The sequence below is a fragment of the Abramis brama genome (genome assembly GCF_963993115.1).
Source record: "Abramis brama genome assembly, chromosome: 5".
Taxonomy (NCBI): domain Eukaryota; kingdom Metazoa; phylum Chordata; class Actinopteri; order Cypriniformes; family Leuciscidae; genus Abramis; species Abramis brama.
The window spans coordinates 19,634,082-19,654,306 of NC_139967.1; the positions used below are offsets into that span (position 1 = coordinate 19,634,082).

Sequence of the window (20,225 nt, forward strand, 5' to 3'; positions counted from 1 at the left end):
TCCCAATATTATACAACAGTAAAGGCTCATATTTGGCTATATGTTATTTTAATTTATAGACTTTTAAGTGTCTGTATTAAGGATGCACCTGAAAACTAAAACCCTAAAATGCTTTTTAAAAATTATTTATTATTTTAAATGAGCTTATTTTTGTGTAAGTGTATTAATATTTAAAACATTTTATGAAATTCAATCATTTTAATGATGCTGAGTTAAAAAAAAAATACAAGTTACAAATAAAGTAATAAAAAAATTAACTGTAGTGTATTCAGGTCCATACATGTAACAATTAGGCCGAAATGTAAAATAACACTATAGTGTTGACTGTATAAATTAAATATAAATCTTTGTTAAAGCTGTGTTTTGTTGTTTGATTAAAGGGGTGATTGATTTTGATTTCACTTTTCTAACTTTAGTTAGTGTGTAATGTTGCAGTTTGAGCATAAACAACATCTGCAAAGTTACAACACTCAAAGTTCAAAGCAAAGGAGGATATTTGCTTTTAAAGAAATAGTTTTTTAAGGACTACAACAAACGGCTGGTAGGGACTACACAACATTCCTCCCGGGTTAGTGACATCACTAACCCTAAAATTAACATAAACCCCGCCCCCAGGAACGCAGTCCATGTTGAGAAGAGGAAGAGTTGTTGTTGTAGAGCACATTTGTGAATCTGCTCAAGCTGTCGCATCTGTCTTTTCACATGCAATACAGTACGTAACACAAATGCAATAGCATGTCACTATGTAGGCATCTTACAACAGTTCCCACACAAGCGATTTATAGATTATCATGACAGAATATGCTAATCAATGACTTGAAGATAGTTAACTCCACATCAGCAACATAAATTCATCAACTAAACATTCAGAAACGTCATGTTGCATTCTACATTTTGTCACTTCTTCTTGAGTCTCTAGTCTTTTAGTACTTGTCTGTGTGAGGTAATCAGGAGCTGCTAACACACACAAGCTCTTGAAGCCCCCCTCTGTGTCGGGAGCAGCAGTTCATTTGCATTTAAAGGGACATACACGAAACGGCGTGTTTTTGACCCTCAAAAAGGGACAACTTTTAACATGCTGTACAAAATTATCTGTGAGGTATTTTGAGCTAAAACTTCACATACACACTCTGGGGACAACAGAGACTTATTTAACATATTTTAAAAAGGGGCATTGTACCACCCCTTTAACATGAATGACAGCCAGTATTTGTAGGTTGCTGTCACTTTAAGACCGAATGCACGGATCCAATAGAATGATACAAATCCGATTTTTTCTCAGTTCTTTACATTCACTTAAGACATGTGTTTACGAGAATACTTGGCGATACTAGTAAATTGACATAATTTTGTGTGTATGTGTCTGTTCAAGTGCATGATGCAAAAGAGGAATCAATTGTTAGCACCAAACTAGGTGGGTTGCAGGTATAACAAGCAGTTGTTGCACTCATTTGCACACTTCCTGCCCTACTGTAGCTATGTTTTTAAATAAGAAACTGCTACTGTATGCAACCGCTGAGTGCCAGTGCCATAAACCAAATAAAGGATTAACCTTTTAACCTGTGTTTTGGTGAGCCTTTTACAGCTCTTTAAAGATTTAAGTGTTGTGGATCAATGCCAGTATGGTTACTTATCAAGTGCCCTTAGCATAAATGTCATTATTAACACTACATATTTTATCTCTGAGGTGGTGTGATATCACAGTTTCAAATATCAAATTTAAAGTGACACATGAAACCAAACAACCCAATATTCAGTATTAGTGAGAGAGAGGAAACAGCAGACAGCTCATAACACAACTCCTGTTTGATTTATGTAGTTAAGTTTTAGTCACCGTCCGGCTGGTGCTCAGGGACTCTTTTTCTCTCTTCGTCTCATTGTGTCCATGGTCATCTACAGTCTGGATGCATCCCTCAGCACTCACAGCCAGAAGCTCTTTGCTTAGATCTCATCACAGCTAACACTGATGTTGAGTGTTTATGTAAATATATTAGTTTTTTCATTCCCATGGTGTCGCATAGTATTAAAAGTACTGTGTTTCTTGTTTAAGGCAGTCCACAATAGAAAATTCAACTAACAAAATATAAAGTACAGTGCTTAGACAGAATTTAGGCTACATCATCTTCAGAAAGAGAAGAAATTAAAAATGTTTTCTCTTTGTATGTGCATTATATTTGCACAACTGTTTGTTGTCTTTGTATCATTTTTAATACAAAATGTATATATTATTATACACTGCCTTTTAAAAAATTGGGGTCAGTAAGATTAAAATAATTAATTAATTAATTAATTAATTAACTTTTATTCAGCAAGGATGCATTCAATTAAAAGTGACAGTTTACGTTATTACAAAACATTTATTTTTCAAATAATAATAATAATCCTGGAGAAAATAAATGTAGCAATGTTTCCACAAAAATAATCAGCACTTTTTTTTTCAACTGTGATAATAATAAATGTTTCTTGAGCACTACATCATCTTATTTAAATTATTTCTGAAGGCATTTTTGAGTTTTTACTGTACCAAACTAATCAAATAAATGCAGACTTGATGAGCATAAAAGACTTCTTTCTGTATTAAAAAACTTACAGACCCCAAACTGTAGTGGGTAGTGTATATTGGTTAAAATAATACATTCAATACATTTTTGTTTATGTAATGTAAGCTTTATTTGTAATGTAAGTGTAGCACAGGTGATTAAGACATATAGATTAAGTCACATAATAAAAAGGGAAACAGTTTGTGTTGGAAAACCTACCCGTTTACCAGTTTTTCTGATTCATATTGTCATTCCTTGATTTAATATACAAATTGCATGGATGGTATGAATCACCAATTGATTTGACAAACTTATAAATATATAAGTGTGCAAGTTTTTTTTAAAGGTGCACCTATAGGTTATTATTGTACTGGCTGTACAATAACATTTGTGCTTTGTCATACCAGTTTATTGCTTATCCATTTGTTAATACCTCTGTTATCACATTATCTTTATTTCTGATTGTTCCCCTTGTTTTGTTTACAGATTTTTCTTCTACACTTACTATTTCAAATTGTAAACTACCAGCTTGTATAAAAAAAATTCAGAAAAGAATAAAAAAATTCTTTGCTCTAGCCTTTATTCATACTATTTTTAGGCTCTGTGGATTTTTAAGCTCTTACTGCTTCAGACTTCGTCAGTGTCTACTCTTTTTAATTCTTTGCTCTCCTTCTATTCTTGTGGAAGCGATGAAGTAGGCTATGACTTTATTCACAATATAACATGGCCTTGTGTGCCTTAATGTTTATACAATGTCTACTATGTAAAAAAGAAATATATTAAAGGCCTACTGAAGTGCCTTGAAACGTGCAGCGTTATTCGATGTGTTGACAATTTCCACTGAAACAGGAAGACAGAACGGGACATATCAAGCAGCTCCTCCCCTTTTTTAAAATAGCCAATAGCGTTATGTTTATATCACAGCTCGGCCAGAGCCGTTGAGCTCGAGAAAGCCGCATTTGACTGCCACAATCTAATAGATTCCCCCTTTAGATTTAATATGAAACTGTTACTTAAGCAAAACAGTGAGCTCAATCATGCTGAGGATGTGTAATTTGAAAAGTGTAATTTATGTTGGTGCATGGTACCAGTGTTAGCTCTTCTTCTTGTCAGTGCTGTTTCTAATGCAAAGTCTGTTTCTCCTCCTAATCTCCTCAATATCTCTTTAAAATACAGCATTCTCTGTAGTATTCAAATGGGTCCAAAACATTTTGTGGTCTGTGCCGACTCGTAAATGATCCGCTCTATGCTATCTGGTCTCTGGAGTGGAGCAGACTGTGTGCGGCTGCTGTGGTTCGCATGACACTAAAGCGAAACCAGACTTCATTCACCCCAATGGAAAGCATATTTACAATGTCTGAACTGAATCATTCCCTGTCCCCTATATAGTGCACTATGTGCTATTCACCATAGAAAATAGTTATTATGTGAACAAGTGACCGATTTCAGCCGCAGTTTCAGCGTCTATTTATAGTGTAGGGGGCGGGACGCTTCAGATTCTAGAGAGCATTTGATTGGACAGAAAATCTGACGAGAAGCTGAAGTGTAGAGTGATGTCATCAAAATCATTGATCCATATTGGTGGTAGTGAACGCTTTTATCGTCTATATGCAAATTTTGTCATTGTCTTAGAGCACACTGGCTTATACAGTAGATAACTTTATTAAGGCTAACATATTCATAATTTGTTTCATAAAAAAATTATTTCATGGGGACTTTAAGGACACATTACATTATGTAGTTCATGATGTAAAATGCGGATAATAGTTGGCATCAGTGGGTGCAGTGATAGCAGTAGATGCGTGTTATACAGCAGCTATTGTGCATTGTAGTACCGCTGGAATGCTGTATTGACCCTTTCTGACTAATATCTGTTTTATGTTTATATCTGTTTTACAAGAGTATTAGCGAGAGTATAAGAGTAAGCTTTTTCATTACGGTTAGGATCTCTGCATCAGGAAAAGAACGTGCTTTTGAAGTTGCTTTTCTGAAATCAGTCCTTTTAGAGCAAACACTCTGAAGTCAGCTATTTCATCTCTGTAAATGACTAGATTTGCTTTGCTTCAATAATTCTTTGTTTGTGCTTACAGCACTGTCTGAATTAACAAATGTATGCTGTCTCAGTGACTGACTGATCAATTGTCCTGAACAGCGAACAAGTCATTATTAGTACCTCCTATTGTTACCATGAAATAGCCTTGACACTTTCTGTTGTACATTGTTAAATCAAAACCCATGATGTCTCCAAAAACACACACACGTGATTTGTTGAGATGCAAGTAAAGCTCTCACATCTTCCATTATAAATTCATGTAGTCGTGTAGTGATTATTGTTTGATGAACTAGGTGGATGAGTTTTTAAAATATGAATTAAACTCTCTTTTGACAGCTCAGGGATCTTGCAAGTCTTCATCTTTCAATACTCTACATATTTAACCATATTGTGCTCCTTAGTTTCATTAGGTCGTTCTCGCTAGGTTTCTTCTACAGAAGGTCTCATAAATATGTAAATGCCATTGTCAGTGTCTGTTCCAAACCAGCTGTCAGTCATTATTTGTAAGGTTTCATGGAAAACAAGGACCTTATATGATCTGTCTGGAGTTTGGAGGGGCTTTATAAGCTTGTGTCAGCAGAACATTAAATGAAAAATTATTCTATCAATTATTTATGTATGTCAGTTAAAAAGAAACATGCATCTATTCATGGCTCTCTAAACATATTCTTGAATATCTAAAAAATAATAGCTTTTAATGTTCTATATATTTTGTTGATGTACTTTATGTAGATAGGTAGTTTGTGTTTTTTAATTAATACTTTTATTCAGCAAAGACACATTAAATTGATCAAAATGATAGTAATGACTTTTATATTGTTAAAAAAGATTTCTATTTTAAATACGGTAAATGCTGTTCTTTTGAACTTTCTATTCATCCAGGAATCCTGAAAAAATAATAATTATGGTTTACACAAAAATATTAAGCAGCACAACTGTTTTCAACATTGACAATAATAAGATATGTTTTTTGAGCAGTATCAGCATTAGACTGATTTCTGAAGGATCATGTTACCCTGAAGACTAGAGTAATGATGCTGAAAATTCAGCTTTGATCACAGAAATAAATTACATTTTAAAGTATATTCAAATAGACACCAGTTTTAAATTGTAATAATATTTCACAATATTACTGTTTTATGTTACTGTATTTTTGATCAAATAAATGAAGCCTTGGTGAGCATAAGAAACTTTTCAAAAACAGAAGAAAACTTTTGAGTGTGTGTGTTATATTTATTTGTCACAAGCTTTTGACATCATCCAAGATTTTCTTTCCCAGCTACTGTAAACATCTCACTTATTTTAAGGCAGGAATTAAAAGATGTACAGTCACGGCAGAGTTTTAGTGGCATTTGCGTGTTTAGATATTAATTCAATCATTCCCAACTGCAATTTCCTCAGCAAATTGTTCTGTCTTTTTTCTTTACAAGTGGCACATATTGTCTCTGCTCTGCTCTCCTTGCTAATGCTAGATTTCCTTAGTGAAATGATTGATTTGCATATGCTGGCTGAATTTGCATTGGAAATGACCTAGCACTGGTTGGCTTGTTATCTGCCACGCAGTGTCAGTTGCTATAATTCTGATGAAGTCGCCAGCTTTGTTCCACCAGAGCTTCAGCTTTGATTCAGCCGTCTGTGAAAAAGTCTGTTATTTGTCACTGCTGTTTTCTTTCTGGCCGCCCCTTATGATAGACAGATGACGAGAGAGTGAAACATACACAGTGAGCTGTGAAAATAAGCAGATATTTAAAACATGAAAATATAGGACAAGAAGTCTTCATATATAATATAGAGAGCAGAAGAGTAATTTGACTCTTCACTTAATCCGTGTAATTATTGTTTACTGTACAATTAAATGTTTTTCTAAAACCATTATGTATATTATTACTCTGTCTTTACTCTTAACTATTAAACACATTATGTGTTTTATTTGTGTGTGGTTTTTTTATTCTCACTTTGGAAGTGTGAAAACTGTTGGAACGATTATAGCCGTGAGCATGTCCATACCTGTTTGAGATGGTGCGTCAAACGTTGCGTGCGTCTCGTGACGCTGAAAAAACTACTAGGTAAAAGTCACCACCACACTAAAGAAGCTGCTGCTGGCGATGTAATTATGAGATGGTTAAACATTGGCTAGCCTCATTTTAGACATTATCGTCACGAGTCACATCAACATGAGGAAGCATATCTTGTGTCGCCGGAAATGTTTGTATGCTGTAACATGTTGGGACATATGCTGTGCTGAGCAGTTTTGAAGTTTTTGCTGGTGCCGAAAGAAGCGAAAAACAGCTTTTTGGAATAAATACATAAAGGTGAGACCAAACAAAAGGAGCCTGCTGTGTGTGTGTATACATTGATTTCAGTCTGGTCAGTTTCTTTTCTCTTTGTTCTGTCATTCTCTTGTGTGAATGTTTTTAATTCTGTATTGCGATAATAGTTTTAAGTTGAGAGAGCTCAGAGGAGCTTAAGCTCTTTGTCCCTACGGGGCTGTTTTACTGTCGTGATGATGTATATCTAAATGGGCTGTTTTCTGCCTCAGTCTCTCTCCGTCCTTTGTGTCATTATCTTACCATAATGGTTATTGCCCTCATGCTTGAGAAATGTGGAAAATTGGTCGTTCTAGTGTAGTAGTCCCTGGGTGTGCATCACTGCCTGGAGGTTTGGGTTTTATATTCTGCTGTCGACTGTATGCAAGTGCTGAGTCTGGGCAAATGATGATAGTATTTAGGCTCATAGTGCTCCCTGATTCACTGCCCTTCTCCGTATGTAATGTAAAAACTGCCTCTCTGCTAGATATATTTGATTCACAGCAAACAGGTACTGCATACAGGTTTTTGCTTTAACTGTGCCTTTCTTCTTTCTTTCTACTCCTTAGTTCTTCTCTCTCATATTCCTTTTATTTTACCTCCCCTTTATTGGGCCAGGGTATAAAATCGATTCTTTCTTCTAGTTTTGAAATTCTGGGATGAGCACAGTGTTGTTGATTTGTTTTTGTTATAATATAAAAACAATTGTTGTAATTTTGTGTGTGTGTGTTTTATAATGGTAGGAGGGATGCATTTGATTATTTTTGTATTCGTTAATGTCCTTATTTGTTATTAAGGCTATCCTGTCATTCGAAATGTACATTACACTACTGGGGCCAGTACAGTTTTCTTTTGAAGAAATTTATAATGTTGTTCAGTAAGGATGCATTGCTGTAAATTGATCAAAGGTGTCAGTAAAAACATTTATACTGTTACAAAAGATAGCAAAAGAAAATGCTGGTGGGTAAAAATTATATATATATATATATATATATATATATATATATATATATATATATATATATATATATAGACCATTTCCAAAAAATTAGAATATCATGGAAAATTTTATTTATTTCCATAATTCCATTCAAAACGTTAAACTTCCATAGATTATAGATTCAGGGCCCACAACTTAAACGATTTCAAGTATTTAGTTGTTTATTTGTACATAATTTGGGCTTCCAGCTCATAAAACCCACGAAACCAGGATTTTAAAAAATTAGAATATTACATGAAATCACAGTAATTACACAGTGATACCATGGTCATTGAACCAGGTTTTGGTTATTTTGGCAGTGTGGGCAGGTGCAAATCCTGCTGGAAAATGAAGTCAGCATCTCCATAAAGCTTGTCTGCTGAAGGAAGCATGAAGTGCTCTGAAAATGTCCTGGTAGACGGCTGCGTTGAGTGGACAGCACAGTGGACCAACACCAGCCGATGACATGGCTCCCAAACCAACACAGACTGTGGAAACTTCACACTGGACTTCAAGCATCTTGGATTGTGTGCCTCTCCATTTTTCCTCCAGACTCTGGGACCTTGGTTTCCAAATGAGATGCAAAATTTGCTCTCATCAGAAAAGAGGACTTTGGTCCACTGTGCTTTATTAAATCCAGAGTTAACGCAGCCGTCTACCAGGACATTTTCAGAGCACTTCATGCTTCCTTCATTTTCCAGCAGGATTTGCACCTGCCCACACTGCCAAAAGAACCAAAACCTGGTTCAATGACCATGGTATCACTGTGTAATTACTGTGTGATTTCATGTAATATTCTAATTTTTTGAAATCCTGTTTTCGTGGATTTTATGAGCTGGAAGCCCAAATTATGTACAAATAAACAACTAAATACTTGAAATCGTTTAAGTTGTGGGCCCTGAATCTATAATCTATGGAAGTTTAACGTTTTGAATGGAATTATGGAAATAAATAAACTTTTCCATGATATTCAAATTTTTTGGAAAGGGTCTGTATGTATATGTGTATATATATATGAAGAGTTCAGATGCAAAAGCCTCTAAGTGCCATCTGAAATTTTCTTCTAGAATGATCATTTTTATCAAGCTCGTATATTTAAGTTCAGTAATTTCACTTAAATGACAGTTAATAGGTAATTTTCATTGACATTTAAGTGAAATTACTGAATTTAAATATACAAGCTTGATAAAAATGATCATTCTAGAAGAAAATTTCAGATGGCACTTAGAGGCTTTTGCATCTGAACTCTTCATATATATATATATATATATATATATATATATATATATGTATATATATATATATATATATGTATATATATATATATATATGTGTATATATATATATATATATATATATATATGTGTATATATATATATATATATATATATATATATATATAAATATACTGTTTTCAACATTGATAATAATAATAATAATAATAATAATAATGTTTCTTGAGCACTAAATCACAGCATCATATTAGAATGATTTCTGAAGGATCATGTGACTCTGAAGACAAGAGTAATGACTGCTGAAAACTCAGCACTTTCCCATCACAGGAATAAATTACATTTTATAACATATTAATTAAAAAAGAAAACAATTCTTTTAAATTGTAATCATATTTCACAATATTACTGTTTTTCTGTATTTTTGATCGAATAAATACAGCCTTGTTGAGCATAAGAGACTTATTTCAAAAACACACAAAAAAATATATAATTGACCCCAAACTTTTGAATGGTAATGTATACCCTATTACTTTATTTAGTTACTTTATTATTTTGAAAATGTATCTAAGTGCTCCCCAGATCAGTGGAGAAAATGCAAAAAAGGTTTACAGATTCTGTCTGGGCCCGCCAATTAATTTTGCCAAAATAAAGAGAGAAAAAAACATTTTTGGTTGAGGCTGTTCTCATTAAATCGCCTCTTCTGGTTCATCTCTCCTATTTATTTCTTCACAGAAAGTAATCACTTCAAATGAGCACTAGATGAAAACTAATTTCCTTAGTGTCAGACACTGAAGTGTCTCACGATGTGATATTGCTCTTGAGAATAATCTGTCTCACCATTGGCATTCAAGTACTTCAGAATACACATACTGTATAGTACACTATAAATGTATCAGTAGTTCCTCAGTACTTTCTCAGAAGTCATATAATCATCATGCTGATTTTATGATGTCTCTTTTGGTTACAAGCAGTTTAATTGCAGTGGCAGGTCACACTATACACACTATATCTACTTTCAGTTTTCACCCTTCATGTGACATTTCTGTCCTATGAATACAGAACAGCTCAGAACAGTTCATGATCGTTTTTGTTAGGTTTGTTAGAAATAGAAAAACAACATTTATACATTAATCATATTATCTTTTGTTTTAGCACTATTCCTAGTGGATAACTGACAAATGTAAAATTTCTAAAACATGTATATACAGTGAGGAAAGTAAGTATTTGAACACCCTGCTATTTTGCAAGTTCTCCCACTTAGAAATCATGGAGGGGTCTGAAATTGTCATTGTAGGTGCATGTCCACTGTGAGAGACATAATCTAAAAAAAAAAATCCAGAAATCACAATGTATGATTTTTTAACTATTTATTTGTATGATACAGCTGCAAATAAGTATTTGAACACCTGAGAAAATCAATGTTAATATTTGGTACAGTAGCCTTTGTTTGCAATTACAGAGGTCAAACGTTTCCTGTAGTTTTTCACCAGGTTTGCACACACTGCAGGAGGGATTTTGGCCCACTCCTCCACACAGATCTTCTCTAGATCAGTCAGGTTTCTGGGCTGTCGCTGAGAAACACGGAGTTTGAGCTCCCTCCAAAGATTCTCTATTGGGTTTAGGTCTGGAGACTGGCTAGGCCATGCCAGAACCTTGATATGCTTCTTACAGAGCCACTCCTTGGTTATCCTGGCTGTGTGCTTCGGGTCATTGTCATGTTGGAAGACCCAGCCTCGACCCATCTTCAATGCTCTAACTGAGGGAAGGAGGTTGTTCCCCAAAATCTCGCAATACATGGCCCCGGTCATCCTCTCCTTAATACAGTGCAGTCGCCCTGTCCCATGTGCAGAAACCCCCCCCCCCCCCAAAGCATGATGCTACCACCCCCATGCTTCACAGTAGGGATGGTGTTCTTGGGATGGTACTCATCATTCTTCTTCCTCCAAACACGTTTAGTGGAATTATGACCAAAAAGTTATATTTTGGTCTCATCTGACCACATGACTTTCTCCCATGACTCCTCTGGATCATCCAAATGGTCATTGGCAAACTTAAGACGGGCCTTGACATGTGCTGGTTTAAGCAGGGGAACCTTCCGTGCCATGCATGATTTCAAACCATGACGTCTTAGTGTATTACCAACAGTAACCTTGGAAACGGTGGTCCCAGCTCTTTTCAGGTCATTGACCAGCTCCTCCCGTGTAGTTCTGGGCTGATTTCTCACCTTTTTTAGGATCATTGAGACCCCACGAGGTGAGATCTTGCATGGAGCCCCAGTCCGAGGGAGATTGACAGTCATGTTTAGCTTCTTCCATTTTCTAATGATTGCTCCAACAGTGGACCTTTTTTCACCAAGCTGCTTGGCAATTTCCCCGTAGCCCTTTCCAGCCTTGTGGAGGTGTACAATTTTGTCTCTAGTGTCTTTGGACAGCTCTTTGGTCTTGGCCATGTTAGTAGTTGGATTCTTACTGATTGTATGGGGTGGACAGGTGTCTTTATGCAGCTAACGACCTCAAACAGGTGCATCTAATTTAGGATAATAAATGGAGTGGAGGTGGACATTTTAAAGGCAGACTAACAGGTCTTTGAGGGTCAGAATTCTAGCTGATAGACAGGTGTTCAAATACTTATTTGCAGCTGTATCATACAAATAAATAGTAAAGTATAATCATATATTGTGATTTCTGGATTTTTTTTTTTTGATTATGTCTCTCACAGTGGACATGCACCTACGATGACAATTTCAGACCCCTCCATGATTTCCAAGTGGGAGAACTTGCAAAATAGCAGGGTGTTCAAATACTTATTTTCCTCACTGTATATTTTCATCATAGTTGTGCGATCAGACAAAAAGAAAGATGTTTATCTACAGTACGTGCCGTCCTGTAAAAGCAGATTTCAAAGTGGATGTTTTTATTTACTGTACAGTTTGTTTGTGTACTACTTTCTTTTAGTTGCAGATGTGCTATTGAAGACTTTAGGCAGTACTTTTGCATGGGGAAGGGTGTCTTCACATCATTTCACTTAAACCTTTTCAAAGCCCGGATTTTGCCAGTTGGATGATAACTTGGTTTGCAGTCAAATGCAAAGGAGATAACACTTTTACAGAATGATTGGAGGTTGATAGGTTCATCTGGTAACTTAATATCGGCTAATATAAACAAAGACCTCAGTTTCCCTTTATACTGCCTTCTGCATCCTTATAAGATTCTGCCATCTGGTGTTCAAATGAACTCTCTGTCTCTAAATGTCTTTTTTTATAGCAGAAGTCCTTTGGCAATTTCAGTAAAAATGTCTTGTATACTTGAACATTATTATTTATTTTTTTTACCAGCAGGTGTGTTCCTCCTGGTTCCTCTAATTCACCCTAACCTTTCTTTGTGTACACATGTTTAGACTCAAACGGCCAGCCATTCTGTATCCAGTGCAAGCCGGAGTACCAGGGTCCCAACTGTGAGCAGTGTAGTGATGGCTTCTACAACGCCGACAGCATCTGCCTTCCCTGTAACTGCAGCGGGAACGGAGACCCCCGCTTGTCCCCTCGGATCTGTCACCCGGACACGGGCCACTGCCTGAGCTGCATCAACAACACCACGGGCCCGCACTGCGAGCGCTGCGCAGAGGGCTTCACGGGGGACGCGCTCACCAGGAACTGCACTCGTACAGGTGAGAGCCAAAGGCTATACATTTGGGCTAATATGCGTAAAAACTCTAGTGATAATAATGGATTGATTTTTGCTACAGGAAGGGATATTAGGGCTGTTCTGAATCAGTCATTGATTGATATCGCAGGTTACTCTTCTTTTTTTGTTGGAAAAATTGCAGCTGTACTTAAAATTCTTTTGTGCGTTTTCATTTATATTATTTTTAACAATTCAATTAAAGATGAAGTTGTAACTGTAAAACTGTCATTTGTCAGTGCATGACTTTGTAATGAAGAAAAGTGATGTGAACACCAGGTGAGAGTTTGAGTGCCTACTACAAGTTGGTGGACTGTTTACCAAAGTTTGTAGAAATCTGGTGTGTTTAATGAGGTATTGTGTAGTTTATGTGAGAGAAATGAATTGGTGTTGACTTTTTAAATATACATGTAAAAAAAATAATAATAAAAATGTTGGATGAAGTGTGAATAATTTACGATTAAATTGTTATAATAAAGGTGTATTTAAAATTCAAAAAAAATCTCTCTCTCTCTCTCTCTCTCTCTCTCTCTCTCTCTCTCTCTCTCTCTCTCTCTCTCTCTCTCTCTCTCTCTCTCTCTCTCTCTCTCTCTCTCTCTCTCTCTCTCTCTCTCTCTCTCTCTCTCTCTCTCTCTCTCTCTCTCTCTCTCTCTCTCTCTCTCTCTCTCTCTCTCTCTCTCTCTCTCTCTCTCTCTCTCTCTCTCTCTCTCTCCCCCAATTGCAGTGTATTGAATATATCATGCATCATGAAGACCTTGATGTTACCCAGCCTTACAGTATATATTGTGTTAACAGGAAGGAACTGAACTTGAGATATTAATATTTTTAATCACCTATTTCAAGGGGTGATATATGAAAGAGAGAGGATGAAGAAAAGAATGATTTATCACTTCAGTAAGTCAGCCAAATCCACACTCTCTTTTCGTCAATCTTTCCACTTAGCAAACAATGATAACTCCTCCTTTTTTGGCCTGTCTGAGCTCCTTATCCAGATGTTCTGTTTATACAGAACAACCATGTTGCTATTCACTGCTGATAACGGTACTGTAATGGAACTCCATGTGGAAATGTTGACTTTCCAACAATGGTTGAAAAATCTTTGAAATGGCATCTGCCATCACCCATAATGGCAGTGTTGTTATTGTTAACTAAATGAAAACTTTCCAGTTTTGGTGATTAATATTATAAATATTATATGAAAAACTAATTTAAAAAAATCTTACTTTGGTAACTAACTGAAATAAGTATAGTAGTAGCGGTAATTGAAATACTAAAATGACTAAAACTTAAAAATAAATTAAAGCTATATATATATAACTAATAACAAAAACACAAACACAAAATTAAAAAATTAAAATTAAAATGAAAAATAAAAATGTACAAATAAAAGCAAATTCTAAATATTAATTAATACTATAATATTACATAAATAATAAAACTAACATGTTTTCTCAGATGAATGGCTGAAGTATGTTTTCAGTCTTCATGTACACGGCATACAGTCTGACACTGTCGGTTCTACTGAACAGATGGAATCGCTCTTGCCTGTGAGTCTTCTTCCAGTGTGCAGCATCTGTTCTCTACATTACACTAGATCAGGGCTCCACATGGGACTGTCTTGCTGCTCTCACCCTTCTTTAATCTCTTTTTTTGTTCTCTCGATCTTTCATTTATAACATATATTGCAATTTTTTTTGTGTTCACTGGCAGTGATGTTAACCTTTAGTGTGGAATGTTACAAATCTGAAAATACTGTTTTTGGTTGCATGTTTAAAAAATGCACAAGTGAAAGATGGAACAATATAGTTACAAGCTTTTTTATGTAATGACTTGTTTAATATACATTACCTTTTAAAAACTTGGTACAATTTTTTTGGGGGGAAATTTTAATTATTAATTTTATTTATAATACAATTATTATAATATAATTATATAATTATTAGTTATTAGTGTGTTATTAGGAGGATTTATTATTGTTGGCTGAGTGGAAAGATTGACGAAAAGAGAGTGTGTGAATAAGACTGGCTATAAGACTAGACTATAAACGTTCTTTCTTTCTTTCTTTCTTTCTTTTTTATGCAGCCCACTAAGGCATGTTTTATAAAGATGTGTTTTCTTGCTTTTATTTTACAGTACACCACCTTTTTATCTCATTGCATTCAGTACAAGACTGTAAACTCACATTCACAACTTATATTCAGTGGTGCAGGAAACACACCACCAGAAAGTCACTGGAGTATAAATAATTAACTTTTGTTTTTTGGATAGGTGGTATTACATTAGATGCATATTTTCTCAAACTTTCCTTCTCTTTCTCTTGCCTTGTCCATAGTCATCCACACTACTCCTTCAACCACTACCCACTGGTTTCACTACACCACCATGACCTCCAGCCCCAATGCTACAGCACAATTCACCACCACCTCCAGCAGCCTGCTGAGCAGCCTGGGCACCTCCACCCCCAACACCACCACCACCACAGTGACTCAACTCCAATGGACCCAGTTCAACATCATCATCCTGGCCGTCATCATCATAGTTGTGCTAGCTCTCTTGGCTGTGGTGGGTGGCGTGTACACTTACCGGGAATACCAGAACCGCAAGCTGAACGCCCCGTTCTGGACCATCGAGCTGAAGGAAGACAACATTAGCTTCAGCAGCTATCACGACAGCATTCCGAATGCAGATGTATCAGGGCTTTTAGAGGATGAAGTTAGTGACGTGGGCAATGGACAGCTTGCTTTAACCGGTCCTGGTAGTTTGTTTAAGGTATAACAGATCTTACTGTTTTTATGCAGAAACTGTGCTGCTACACCAGTGCTGGATCGACACTGACCAGATTGTGGACCTATGGATATTTGTTTTTCTCAAACACTCTCACAAGCACTCCAAAACAAGAAGAGCCATTAGTGAATGAAGAACATGAGCAGTACATCTGACTGAAAAGCCAAGTTAAACATCCTGCCTTGTTGAGGACCTTGGCCCAACTCAGAGGTGAAATATGTTGTCTTGTTTTGAAGAAAGAGGAGAGATGCAGAGACTAATTCACTAACAGAATATTAGACACTGAAGCATGTCTGGTTAGATCAATCAAATGCTCATTTACATACATCCATTCCCTCGTTCCCTTTGTAAATGCTGCGGATGTTTTTAATACACAGAGAAGACATTCGTTTTCAACAAACTCAGGATGGATATAATTTGTGTTGTGTGTAAACCACACTATTTAAGTGTTGCTTCAGCACAAGGAGACCATAAATGCTATTACATGTGCATGACTTTAGGGGGCGCCATTACACTGGACCTGACATGCAGACCAGGCTTGTACATTATCCAATGGAAATACATAATACTGAATGGCAGATGCTGGATGACTTTTGCATTCTTTTGCAATTATGCAGATGATTTCTAGCCGAAGCGAAATACGAGAAAGGATTATTCATTTTTATCAGGCCAAAGAGGATCTGTGTGTGTCAGTCTCAGGCGGAGAGAGTCTGGCTAATTCTTGTCACAGTTTTACAACGACAAAGAGGATTTAAAGGATTTAAAGTTTCACAATGTATGGAATTTTACTTGTTTTATTTATTTTCAGCAATTTCTCTGCAATCCGCTTTTCCCTTGTGACTTATCACCAGCCACCTGTTGAAAGGTGCCATGCCTTGTTGTGTGCACTTGACACATCAGTATGTCTGGTTGGGAGAGTTTAACAGTTTTAATTTATTTGGACGAACCTCTTTCTCAGATTGATGGCTTAGTGATCAGTTTGTGTGTCACAGAGGAGGGGAACAAATATGATCAGATGAGCAATAATGGCTGTTGTGTCTAACAGCCTTTCTGGACAGTAATCAATCACTGCCATTTTAGTAGCACAGGCTAAAACAAGTTGATCCAATGGTTCAGTGAATGAATAAGTGCACGTGTTTGCGTGTGTAGGTGTATGTGTGGGGGCTGAGTGTTAGGTTAGAGTAAAGTCAGCAAAAGACAAATGAAAGGGTGTGTATTCACAAGGACATTCTCTGTAGGAGATGGCCCGAACTTGAAGAAAGGAGCAATGGTTCATCTGTCTGCATCTCAAATGACTATCGTCTTTTAGCCCCCCCCCCACTTCCACAGTCCTGAAGCTGTCTTTTCCAGAGATGCGTTGGTTCAAAACTATGTAAATATTAGATGTACAGAATGGTTGTCTTGAGGAGGCTGCTATCGTATTGGTACTGTGGCACCGACTTTTGTTTCTGTGTCTAGCATACTTGTGCGCGCACATAGAGACTAACGTTGTAACGGTGTCTTAATCTTACATTGTATGCATTGTGCAGTATTGCATGGTGCACCACATTCACAACTAGCCCTGTGAAAGATTTCAATAAAAGTAAGTTTTACTATAATTTGTGATATTATTATTATTATTATTATTACTATTTAATTGTTGTATGTCATGCACTAGTTCCAGCCCCTGAACCGCACCAGTCTGTTTCCCGACCATCTGATTCGTCCTGAGCACAAAAAGCACTTGTGAAATTCACGAGCTTCAACTTAATTAAATTTAAATTAAATTTCCTGAATTTCCTGGACTTTTTTATATAAATTAATCCCTGGATTCATCAGATCTAGAATATTCAGTTGTGTTTGAGACACTGTAAATCTATTTTATGTTGGACACTTAACATTTTTTATGTTTATTTGTTAATATGGGAATTTGACACAGTAAGACATTTAAATTTGTGCAGTAAACATTTTTTATTTTGAAATGAAAAGTTAAAGTTGACTTTAAGGTTAAACACTCCACAGATTTGGGCAAAGGGCATGTTGTTGTTTTTGTTTTTTAAATTAATAGTCATTATAACTCATTGAGTTATTCAATAATTCCATGATTATGTGTACATTTCAAACATTATTCGTCATAACCTAAAGTCCAGTTGTCCAAACTCATTTAATCTGAATTTATAGTCTGTTATTATAATGACATTCCTTCAACTAAAAATACAAGTCTGTATACAATTTGTAGAATTATATTGTGTAATTCAAATGTATTTCTTTGACTAGAATTCTGTTTAATATTCATAGTTATTCAGTGTTTATTTATATTGTTAATCAGATTTTTAAACCAAACTAAATGCCATACATTTATCAAAAGGCATGAGCATAAGTATTTAACGTTAATGACATCAATCTGATATAGTTTTAAGCTGATATAACTTTAATCTGATATAACATCATTATTATGTAGTGTACATGCCAAAGTCATCTCTAAATATGTTACAATTTAGCAGCAAGTGCATACTTATGTACGTACTGTATATTTATGTTTACTTCAGTTTGCCATGTTCTTTTAGTGAGACCACAAATTTCAAAGGTTAAAATATGACTCCTTTTTTACATGTACAGTAAACTATATTGCTCAGATCAGTTTATTTTTTTCTGTTCAGTATAATCATCACTTTCATCTACGGACCACGTGTTTCTGATGCCATCATCTGTGTCAGAACCGTGATGGTTAAATTGAGTGAGTGCCTGAGTACAGACGTTTTGCATTTTATAACGCATTTCAAATATTCCTCACTTACCTCCCCACTTACATGGCACATGAAGCTGCATGAGGCAACTATTTTGAGTTTTATTGAGCAATATGCGGATGAGTGACATTTTCCATGCCAAGATGATCTCTTATGTTCTTGTATGATCTTGTCCATTTCTTTTGAGCAAAATGGTTGTTGATCAATCTCAAAAAGAATTTTAGAAGCTGAAGGGGGTGGATTGTGGAATCCTCTACTGCTTCAATGTATATCTATAATGAGTGATTGTAATCAAGGTATTAATCAATATTTTCCTTCTAATATCAAATGAGTTGAATGACTTCTCTAAGCTTATGAGATTTTACTTAGTTATAGAAGTTACCCGTGTGATTGCTGAAATGTTCTTTCATGTATTCTTTAATGTCCATATTAAATATCTGAGAGGTGACTGAAGGGTCTGGCCCATGCCAGGAATGCAGTAACAGTGCTTGCTCATTTAGCCTGACTTCCAGAAATTAAATATGGACTCGTTTTGTGCTTGAGAAATGTCTTCAACGTGTTAAAACATATATCTGTTCTTACCATGAAGACTATAGGTCACAAGGGCCATTGGAACCAATAGTTTAAGTGACTATTTCTTAGTTAAAGTCTTTACTTTATTGTTAGATTAAAGTGTCCTCTCATTGAGAGAAATGGCCCTTGTGACCTATTTTTTTATTTTAACACGTTGAAGACCTTTCTCAAACACAAAACGAGTCCATATTTCATTTCTGGATGTTGGGCTAAATGAGTCTATAACTAAGTAAAATCTCATAAGCTTAGAGAAGTCATTCAACTCATCTGATATTTAGATGGAAAAATATTGATTAATATTTTATTGAAGCAGCAGAGGATTCCAGAATCCACTCGCTTCAAAGCTCACAGATAACTCCTAGATTTCCTAACATTACAAAAATGTAATATAAATATTTTCTATATGATCTAAGCTAGGGCTGCACAATTAATCGCAATGAAACCGCACACGATTTGACAAAGGCTGCGATTATTTTAAGCGCAGCTTGTCGGTGCGGCTGATTGGTAGTAAATACTGCTTCATCTGAACGCCAGAGGATGTCTCATGGAGACATGTCAAATATGCCCCGCCGCAGAAGTACAACAACGTCATACCAGGAAATCCCTGTCGCTGTAGCTGAATAAACAAAAGATTAAAACGCTTTGATTGTCGGCAGAATCGCGACACACCCCTTACAACTCCCAGAGTTATCCTTCCTGCCCAGATCCAATGCTACCACATCTTTAAATTACTATTAGTATTATTTGAAGTTAACATTATAAAATCCGTAGACCTACACCACAAAACTAGTTGAGGATAAATCGATCTATAAATTACAGGAATTTCTCTCTGTGTGTCTGTCTGTGTGTCTGTTATTCACATATCTCTCGAACCTTTAGTCCGATGGATTTCAAATTTGACAGTTGTCTTGCTTACGGGCACGAGTAAGTGCAGTGTCAAGTTTGATGTTGTTTGGATTAGAAATGCAAAAGATATCATTAAATATATTGGTAAAAGAAGCATTTCTTGTTGGTTTAATTCTATGTCATTCTGACATTAGAGGGTTGTGGTTTAAAACTACAGTGCTATGCATAAGTTTAGACACCCATGCTAAAGTTGACCATAGATTTCCAATTCCCATAGAGGCAGGCAGATTTTTATTTTTAAAGGCCAGTTACTTCATGGATCCAGGATACTATGCATCCTGATAAAGTTCCCTTGGCCTTTGGAATTAAAATAGCCCCACATCATCACATAGCCTTCACCATACCTAGAGATTGGCATGGTTTTATTTCAGTTAGCCTAATAGCTGGTTTGATTTGCATTGAGAGATGATCTTATGGAAAGTACTCCATGCCAATCTCTAGGT

The 20,225-nt window shown here is 35.9% G+C and overlaps 1 protein-coding gene across 1 annotated transcript in view; it reads left to right on the forward strand.

Moving 5' to 3' along the window:
* Positions 1 to 19,875, forward strand: part of LOC311082901 (multiple epidermal growth factor-like domains protein 9) — a 100,106-nt gene extending 80,231 nt beyond the window's left edge. The window contains exons 5-6 of the mRNA XM_084114083.1: positions 12,510 to 12,779; positions 15,126 to 19,875. Coding sequence (XP_083970209.1) covers positions 12,510 to 12,779; positions 15,126 to 15,568 — 713 coding nt within the window. The 3' untranslated portion in view covers positions 15,569 to 19,875. The remainder of the gene's footprint in view (positions 1 to 12,509; positions 12,780 to 15,125) is intronic.
* Positions 19,876 to 20,225: the final 350 nt, after the last annotated feature.